Below are 9,889 nucleotides of genomic sequence, written 5' to 3'. Positions count from 1 at the left end.
TGACAGAATGTCCCAGCATCATGGTTCTTATATTGCCAGATTCCAGAGAGTCTCCCCTCTTCATATATGGCAGAATATGTCAACTTCCAACTTGCTATGCTGAGATACATGTAAAAATGTAAGAATTTAGTCACACAGATTTGTTTTTTTCATTGATATAAAAATTAATATAAAATACAGGCACATAGGACATGAAATGATGGCAAATCTGGATAGCCCACATTGATATAGCATGTGTGTGTAGCCTTTATAATGACTGTGATATGAACTTAAAAGTAAAGGCAGTAAATATACCCCAAAAACGCTAAATCCAAAAGCTGAATTATGATTGGGTCACCAAAACAACTGGACAGTGTTGTTGTCTTGCGTCCTGTAATGTGTGTCATGTAGATGTAAACTTTGAATGTAGCGACAGTGGATCAGACTGTAATGAGACTGATGTTGTTCTGTTAGCACCGAGAGAACTGCCTGGCTGCTCAGTCACTGTTTAGGAGCTTCTGTCTGACACCAGTCAGCCTGCAGACTGAACTGCTGCCATACCTGGCCAAACTTACCAATCCTATGAGGAACCAAGGTAAAACACACACACACACACACACACACACTATACTGCACACAAACCTTGGACAGTAATGAAGTTGAAAGTACAGATTGTTTTGAAAGGTTTTTTGTAACTAGTGAGATCAATAATGAACATTATCCTCTCTATGGTTTGATTGGCCTTGACTTTTCTGACAATATAGTTGAGAGCTGAGTGAGTGAGTGAGTGAGTGAGTGAGTGAGTGAGTGAGTGAGTGAGTGAGTGAGAGTATTTTGGAATTCTATTTTTGAATTACGTAGCCAGAAAGCCTACTGAACGAGGCCAAGACAGAGACATGAATTAAGAAGGAAGACGAAAGAGAGAGAGCAATAGGTTGACTGCTGATGTCATGCAATTGAAGGGCATGTTCAAATGTCACAAAAAAGGTTTTAATTTAAGTGTGTTGTTTTATAACAGTTCAACTGAACATTTTTGCCTGCCTATTTGTTTTGCTACAAGTTTTTCTTATCACAGAGATAACACTGATTTGACATAAAGTAAAAACATAAAAGTAGCTTTGCAAGTGGCAGGCTACTTCTGCTATTTTCTCATAGCTTAGCTTGCTACATTTCTTTGGGGATAGCCTCAATGAAGTGAAACATTATTTTAATGTAGAGTAACTAGTTTAGCTCACTACAATTTCCAAGTAGCTTGCCCAACACTGGCTTCATTCATATTGGTTTTGTCATTTTGCGCTGTGGTGCAGCCAGCACTGTCAAACACTGCTGAACAATGTCATTTTTGTAAACTGTAAACAAAGATTATTAATGTGTTGTCATGACCCTTAAATCCTGTTTGCTGTGACAGGCTGGTATCTCATCACATTCAACAGAGCTCTGTAAACGCATTTGAATAAGTGTGTCTGTGGATAAAATTTATGAGGATTGATTAACAAAAGTGGTCTTTGCTACACTGTCTCTCAGCTCAGATAGCTTTTATCCAGGACGTGGGTCAGATGTCACTGAGGAGGTTCCCCAACAGGTACTTCAGACATTTTCTCTTCCCATAATGCAGTCAGATTCATGTGTGTCTCTGAGTCGTCAGAGTCTGCAATCCAAGTAATCCATCTAGCCATGTTACAGCAGTAGTCTATACTGGTGGGAAATATGAAGAGGGAGAAATGACAGGAGTGAAGGACCACAAGTTTCAGGGTTTTAGGATTGTTTATGAAACATAATTATTTCCTCTGGTTGACTTTGTGTTCCCTGTACATGTCAAACCAAAGCTATGCCATTGATTATTTCTATGGATCCCTGTGGTTTAGCATACATCATGCTGATGTAGAATGACGTTGAGGATTCCTGAAAACCAGTATCTGTTAATTCATTTCAAACAGATATTTTTTTTACTCTGGCATTGTAAACTGTGTTAGACCTTACCTTTGTACTCTGTCTTTATTTCTGTCTTTGATTTTGTGTTGTGTGTGCAGATTAAAACTGGAGGCTCTGACAGACAAAGAGCCAGCTCAGCTGGAGGAAGATAGCGGGGAGGAAAAGGAGGAGGAAGAGGAACCTCAGCATGGGGGTGAGGAGGGTCTGCCAGCCAGTCAGCCCCAACCTACGACAAGCCAAGTCCTTTTGGAGGAGGAGGACCTGATCATAGAGGACTATATCAGTGACTAACACACAAAACTCTGCCATACATCCACTGTCATACTGTGACACAGATTCACTTCTTCATCGTCAGTGCCTTTGTTGTATGGAGTTTTTTTGAAATTGAGTATTTGGTTAGTATGGAGGCAGATTAGTGCCATGCAAAATATGAAAATGAGTTCTGAGATTAATTTTTGAAATTTTTGAGGAAAAACATTGTTACTGTTAAAATGTTCACTAAACTGTTCGCCCGCAGAATTCTGACTTCAATCTTTGACAACTTTTTTCCACAGTTGTAAGACTGATCCCAGAACTCAAAGAACTTTCCATGTAATCATAACATCTGGTATAACCTGTACTTTTGCCTTTTTGAGGTTTCATCTGTAAAATATGTGATACATTTTTCAAACAAGGTTGTTGTCCTGTAGAACCTGAACTGAATGTGATTCTGTTGCTTGAAACAGGCTCATAGTACTATGAAAGTATGGGGATAAATTGTAATAATCTCCTGAAGTGACCCTTAACAGTTCACTTGTACCAGTTGAAATATTGTCAGTATTTATTTGTTTTAAGTGCAAAGTGTTCAGCACTTGTTTTTGTATTTAACATCCTTTTGTTTCTCTCAGTGACTGTTGAGCCTAGATTAACCTGTAACTGAGGACTGCCCAGGAACAAGCCCGACCTTTGACTGACATTTTGTTACCATGAAAGGATGGGAAAATAAGGAATATTACAGTAAAAGCTTATTGAGGGATAAGTTGTTTAAATCTAAATAAGCCTGTGAATAAAAATAATGTGTAAAAGGTGATCATTTGGCTCTTTATTTGAACATTATCTGGCTGTTACACTCTCCTTTCACACACCCCTTCATCCAATATTTACTCAACAGTTTCACATGAGGCTCCTTTAAATATTCCCTCTGGAGATAGTGACTCACTGATGCTGGAAGACACTACACTACTTTCAACTTAAACTCAAGAAATGATTTGACCTTATAAACGGTTTTTAATATATGTTGATCCAGTAATACATATGTATGCATTTAAGTTTGTGTTTGTCATAACGCAAAAAACAGTTTTATATCATACTCTGTTTTCTGTAGGTTAAATGCGGTGCATTAGTGTAGTTTTTATGTCGTTTATTTTTATGGAACGTTTTTAATTATTTATTATGTGTGTATTTCCAGCGCCGTACTTTGTTTTTGTATACAAACTATCTGGAGTTTATTTTGAAAGTGACGACCGGATGTAGTTAGTGTCTGAGCTTGACGCAGCAGGTGGCATTCAGACTGCGCGACTGGCGGAGGAAGGACTCACCTCATAGTACCCTGGGTTCATATATTGAACTTGTTGGAGGTGTCTCTTCGTAGGTAACATTAAAGTAATATTTAACTAAACGTTGTTTTTGTCCGCGTGTCGCTGGAGGCTGTGAAGCACCGAGGAATATTACGTTCACTGCTTCAGAGTCGCAGGTAAGAGGAAGTCGTTTACATAAAAAAAAAAAAAAAAAAAAAACCCTCAAAACTTTAAGGGAACTTTTTTGTAACAAATATTGTAACGTGTATCTCAGAATTTGTTTGTGCCTTTTTGTGTATTTTTGTTAAGTATTTTAATAAATAAATCGTCTAGATGTCATCTAGATGATCCATAGTCAGCAGGCCACTGGAGCACAGAGCTGAATTACTGAAACCAGTATCACTGTATGCAGAGTTTTCAATAGGACATGGCAAATGATAAGGGGTTAAAGGTATTGAAAGTAGCTTTTTTTTCTAAGGGTCACCATTCAAACAGGTCAGAAAACACTGACACCTCGCATAGATAATACTGGATACTGGATATAATATTTTATACTCTAACAACCAGCTTTACAGTCAGTTGGACTTTTCACAAATACTCAAATGTAGCTTTTTACACAACCTGCCAGATTTCTGACACCCTGGTCATAAAGACAGTTTTTAAGGGGTTTCAGTGATGACCAAAAAATTATAATTCACGTGATGTCTACAAAGCAGGGCTGTCAACATATCAGATTTTCTTGACACAATTATAGTGGCTTAAAGATTTCACGATAATGATATTATCACAAAATCTATAGAAAATGTTATAATGATTTGATATCAGTCAAATTCATCTTTAACTTTGTGTGTGTTTTAATCTAAACTATATTGTAGTTATTTTCAAAGGGAGACTTTTTACACATGCTTAATAAATAAGTACATACAAAACTAAAAACTAAATAAATACAAATGCTTGGTCAGCCAAAGATAACCCTCTGTTCATTCCTTTAAGGGTCATTCTGACTGATGATGATAATCATAATTTTGTAATATTATGATACAATGTAACAGCGATATTTTGTGAGACAGTTATCGTACCATGAAAATCTCATACTGTTGCAACGCTACACTCAAAATATGAATGTAGGGAGGTTGAGAGGGAGATAAAGATTCAATTCATTTATCAACTCATATATTTGTGAGTGGGGGGAGGTGGATTGGCTCTCATAACAGACCGAATTGGTGCAGATTTTAAAAAGCCCTGACACCCTCATCACTTGTCTGTGACGATCCCTCTCTGCCTGCCAGTGGACAAACTGAAGTCTCATATTTGTCAGAGTTTTGTTTTTATATTTGTATAACTATATTATTAATTTCTCTGTCTTACTTAAATTGGGATTCATTGTTAAATTGATATTAAATTGTTTTAACTGTATCTATATTCTTGGGAGTTTATTGTTTTCCTTGGAATGTACATGAACGTATTACATTTGTTGTTACAGTTGCCCCCATATGCTGTTACAGTCACACGGGAGCAGATAACGTTGCTTGAAAAACATGTGATGACTGTTAGAATGCAAAGACACAATTTACCTACATAAGAAAATAATTATATCCTAATAGTTTAAAAGGTTTTTGAGTAATGATACCAAAACCAAAAACTGTTACATTTGTTCCCAGTCTCCCCTACTGTGGTTTTAACTCCTCTATATGGTATAACAGTGTTAAGTTTGGTGGTGTAAGTATAAAAAGGACTGCACTGTGATTTAGTGACGCGCACAAAGTCAAAATGCAGAAAACAGTGGTACAACATCGTGGTATCTAATCTATGAGTATTTTCAGCATTTGTAAACAACACAACATTCTGATGCCACATGCTAATAAATAACTGAAGCTAACTGAATACATGTTCTAGCGAAAAACAGCAGCTGAGTTGGTTGCAGTGACCCAAACCACAGCACTAAGTTAGTTCTTGTAGGAGAAATGACCTAATCCCTACAGTGTCCCAGACCATTAAGACACTGTTTATAGATGATATAACCACACAGAAACTTGGTGCTGTGATCTATTTTGATTTTGTGAAACTTAAAGGCTAGGGGGTAACTTAATACCAATAAAGCAAAATAAGGGATAAAATGCAAAGGAATTCCATCACACTTGTGTAAAAAAATTATATGTGGTTTGGCAATTTAAATAGATGCATACTATGGTGAATGTAATGTAAGGTCTGACTTGGAGCAGATGCAGGAGGTCAGTGAGGCCCACAGTCTGGATGATGACATGGTGGATGGAGATCTTGGTGACGGGATGGAAGTCAGAGCAGCGCCCAGCTCCATACGGATGAAGAGCCAGAGCTTTGCTGGTCTCACAGAGAGTCTGCTGTCCAGATCAGAGCTGCTCAGGAGTGGCAGCCATGCAGGAGAAGCAGCCTGGATCCCTGGACTGAAGGCTGCAGAGAGGCAGCAGAGAGCCCGCTGGAAGCTGCCGCGCTCCAGTAAGAACCTCTGTAAACTGTCCCTTTACTGTAACACAGGAGCTAAACAAGGATCAAATGGCAAGATAGGCGAGATACCATCAGATTACCTTATTTCACCTTCAGTTGGAATTGCAGACTTTAGGGATGCACAACAATATTGGCATGTCATTGGTATCGGCCGATATTGGCTTTAAAATAAACAGTGAGTATCGACCAACATGCTTTTTCTTATTTTGCAAAATAAATGAATACCATCTCAATAAGAGTGTGCAGGTATAATATGATGTTAATTCTACTACAGAAGAGACTTGATGATCTCTAACATAAAGTGTGGAAAAGAAGTGGATATATCAATATTGGTATCAGTTATCAGTCAAATAAGTTGTTGTATATCAGCATATTGAATATTGGCAAAAAATCAAATATCGTGCATCCCTAGCAGACTTTATGACTTCTTGTCATTTTGCATAAATACACAATACACACTCTGAAGTTGTGTTAAAAAACATCTTAAACAGCTTTGTATTTTGGTCTTGATTTATTAGGAAACTAGTCCTTAAACTGACTCTAGTGCTAATTGGACAGCTAGCATACAGTTAGGTTCAGTATGTTTGGAATTTTGTGAAATATTTGGGAATTGAGTTAGTTCATTAGGCAGAAGTGAGGAGATTGGTAGGTTGTTCTGAGCAATGCTGTTTCTGCAATGGTAATTGCTAATTTAGAAACTTGGCTTTCATATGAACACATAAGGAGGTTTTTCTGCCCAGATTATTTCCTTACTGTGCTAATTATATATAAACTACTGTTCAAAGAAGGGATGCATGATATTGTTTTTTTTCCCCCGATATATCCATCATTTGGCTGATACTGATATCAATATATCCACTTTTTTCCCCACCTAATTTTAGAGATCAATTCTCCTCTGTGGTGGAATTAACATCATATTATGCATGCATACTCCTTTCGTGATGGCCCACCAGCAGATGGAGTCATGAAATACTAGCCTGGTTCCAGACCATAGACCCCGCCCACTCAACTGAGTAGGCTTGCATCTCTGGTCTGGCATACTGGATGAATTTGCGATTTATCTCGTCTAAAAGATGGAAGGACCAATGAACGCCGGGGATGGGGGCGGGTCTAGTGATTAGCCAATCAGCGCCACGCTAATGTCAAGCTGTGCACCGGTGGGTAACTGGTGAGGATAGCAACAATGGCGACCGCTACAGATCCTACAGACCACATTAGCGATGCTATCGAGGTATTTCGCCACTACTCGCGTTAATGGAGGACCAAATTAAGGAAGCTGCTAAACTGGATTTAACGGCGATGCAGTTGGGCGTGCACGACGACGGAGGCATTTTAAACAGGCAATGCTCGCATGTTTTAGGCACCCCCGAGGCATGGATACTAATGACGTCAGATTCTGGGTGAGTCGTTGATCTCTACTGATTGGTTAGGGAAAAATCAAATTCCCTCCCCCTTGTAAATCGCCTTCAATGGAGGCGATGTCAGTCTGAAGGTTCTGGGAGCTTTAGTCTGACACTCAGGCTAATGAAATACAACACTTTTCAGTATATGTAATATATTCATTGTGTAAAATAAGAAAAAGCATGTTGGCCGATTCTGATTTATTTTATAGCCGATACCATCGATACCGATGAAGGGCTGATATTATTGTCCATCCCTAGTTTAGTTTGGAATCAGCTATTTTACTGATATTGTACCTCTTTTCTCCAATAGTAACTTCTTTAAAAGAGATAAAAACTGTATAATTCAGTCACAAAATATATTATTGACATTTGAAATAGTTTGGGCCCCAAAAGAAGAAGAATGAAATGATTCAAATTCCATGTAGTTGATGTCTCCACAGTGTTGCATGACAAGGACGACTGCTGTGTGAACTAGGATTTTGAATTTATTTTCCAGTCCAGAAAAGCGTCATTGACCCTCAATCATTATTTAACCACAATGGTGCAACTGGGCTCTAATACTGAGTATTTTTTATTTATTTTTTATCTCTGGTGGAATTCACTTACAATTTTGTGTGCCATCAGCTTATTAATAGCATTTTAACCTAAACAAAGAAAAGCGTAAAATTTCCAGAAAGGTTAGTGTTGCCTTAATAAAATGAAACAGTTTTTCCCCAGTTAGGTGAACAACTAACTTTATTCCAATCACAAGTTAAACCACAAACTCCAAACCCACGTGCTTAGCCTGTAACAACCTTTTCAAGCTCTTTGAAGATGTGACTTTGAAAAGGTGTCATTGTGCACAAACATTTTCTGTGACCTCTAAAGCTTGAGCATGCTTTATGTGAATCATCAGGCTCCCTGGGTGACCTGTCCAAGGACGAGCTGAAAGACAGACTACAGGAAGCAGCTGAGGTAGGAAAAGTGAAGAAAAAAAGACAAAGAATAACTGACATAACTGTGTTGATTTAACTCCAGCCTGGCAGACTTTAACTGATGGCTCTGCTGTGTTGACAGGTGATAGATGTGTTATGCTGTGAGCTGGAGGTGGCACATCGTTACCTTGAAGGCAAATATGAAGCCCTGAAGATCTTACAGGGGAAGGTAGAGTAACACGTTCATACCAAAGTACTGCATCTTCCTCTTCACTGTTCTAAAATTCAGCTGGATTCACAAGAGTGCCCAGACAGCCGATGAAGTAAGTATCCATCAAGAACGCTGCTTAGCAGGTGTCCTTGTTAGGCTACCTAATGGTAACAGTGGTTCTCAATGTTTTTCTCTTGTGACCCTTTAAAATTAAGGAAATTCCACTTGGGACCCTTTGTGTTGCTGCGGTTTTTAACCCCTTAAGACTGCTATTTTGTGACATAATATCTCCTTTAATCTCGCTCCATGTTTCCTGATGGTTTCTGCTGTTAACTGGTGAAGGCAAAAGGGCCAAAAATGCTGTTCGGAGGAACACTGAACAATGAGGCTTGTGAAGAAAAAGTTCTGTTAGAAATAATGGCCAAAGCTATTAAAGTAGTGTCCTACTTTAATAGCTTTGAAAAGGAAAAGGAAAGTGAAATTAAATTTTTTTCCCAGTTCTGGTCTCACGTCTCCTTGACATAAAGGATGGTGATATTTTGTGTTTTTCTTACTGCCAACACTTTCCTTTGCCTTACGGACAACTCTGGCTTTTTCAGTATAAAGTTGCTCAAAATGATATGCCTTCCAGTCCCTGATGGAGTTTAAAAAATTTGGTAAAAGAGTCATCTTTGGACAGTTCTACACATCTACTAGTCTACCATCATATTATGTGTGAACATCATACAGTGACAAAGGCAGTGAGACAGATCGTGAACACCAGTAATGTTTGAAACATCTTTGTCTTTGAAGTCTTAGAACAGTTTTTTTTTCAGAGAGAAGAGAGTAATACACTGAGGTGAAAACCTGCAGAGTCTTAACTTTGTTTAGCCGATGACTAAAAATTGCTCTTCTTCACGCAGGCCATTCTTGACAAAGCCACGAGTCACACTAAGAGTCTGCTGCAGAAGAGTGAGGCGAGGGCTAAAGCTCTGGAGAAGGTAAGTGTGAGTGCAGGCTGCTCAAATAAGGGCTTGGTCTGTTTGCTTTAACATTCTGCTCAACAGTCAGGAACTAACTGCTTTCTTCCTGTTTATCAAAGAGTAAAGGAAACACAGTGACACAAGAAAAAGAAATGGTGCTAATTTACGACCAGTTTACACACACACACACACACACACACACATATATATACATACATACTTATATAAACATACATACATACATACATACATATATATACAGTGGTGTGAAAAAGTGTTTGCCCCCTTCCTGATTTCTTACTTTTTTGCATGATTTCCACACTTAAATGTTTCAGATCATCAAACGAATTTAAACATTAGTCAAAGATAACACAAGTAAACACAAAATGCAGTTTTTAAATGAAGGGTTTTATTAATGAGGAAGAAAAAAATCCAAAGCTACATGGCC

At 38.2% G+C, this 9,889-nt stretch overlaps 2 protein-coding genes across 7 annotated transcripts in view; both read left to right on the top strand.

Moving 5' to 3' along the window:
* Window positions 1-2,974, top strand: part of rad17 (RAD17 checkpoint clamp loader component) — a 17,870-nt gene extending 14,896 nt beyond the window's left edge. For all 4 annotated transcript variants that reach the window (XM_050049941.1, XM_050049940.1, XM_050049939.1 and 1 more), the window contains exons 15-17: window positions 454-574; window positions 1,504-1,561; window positions 2,010-2,974. In XM_050049941.1, coding sequence (XP_049905898.1) covers window positions 454-574; window positions 1,504-1,561; window positions 2,010-2,202 — 372 coding nt within the window. In that variant the 3' untranslated portion in view covers window positions 2,203-2,974. The remainder of the gene's footprint in view (window positions 1-453; window positions 575-1,503; window positions 1,562-2,009) is intronic.
* Window positions 2,975-3,281: 307 nt separating this feature from the next.
* ccdc125 (coiled-coil domain containing 125) overlaps window positions 3,282-9,889 on the top strand; it is a 21,554-nt gene continuing 14,946 nt past the window's right edge. Inside the window, exons 1-5 of one of the 3 annotated variants that reach the window (XM_050049952.1) lie at window positions 3,282-3,643; window positions 5,687-5,942; window positions 8,250-8,308; window positions 8,411-8,497; window positions 9,382-9,459. In XM_050049952.1, the coding sequence (XP_049905909.1) occupies window positions 5,690-5,942; window positions 8,250-8,308; window positions 8,411-8,497; window positions 9,382-9,459 (477 nt within the window). In that variant the 5' untranslated portion in view covers window positions 3,282-3,643; window positions 5,687-5,689. Of the gene's footprint in view, window positions 3,644-5,673; window positions 5,943-8,249; window positions 8,309-8,410; window positions 8,498-9,381; window positions 9,460-9,889 lie in introns of all 3 variants that reach the window. The other 2 variants (XM_050049951.1, XM_050049950.1) reach the window with 2 other exon arrangements.

This window comes from Epinephelus moara, chromosome 8 (assembly GCF_006386435.1).
Source record: "Epinephelus moara isolate mb chromosome 8, YSFRI_EMoa_1.0, whole genome shotgun sequence".
NCBI lineage: Eukaryota > Metazoa > Chordata > Actinopteri > Perciformes > Serranidae > Epinephelus > Epinephelus moara.
The sequence above is the reverse complement of the archived record's forward strand: the minus strand, read 5'-3'. Positions and strand labels throughout refer to the sequence as shown.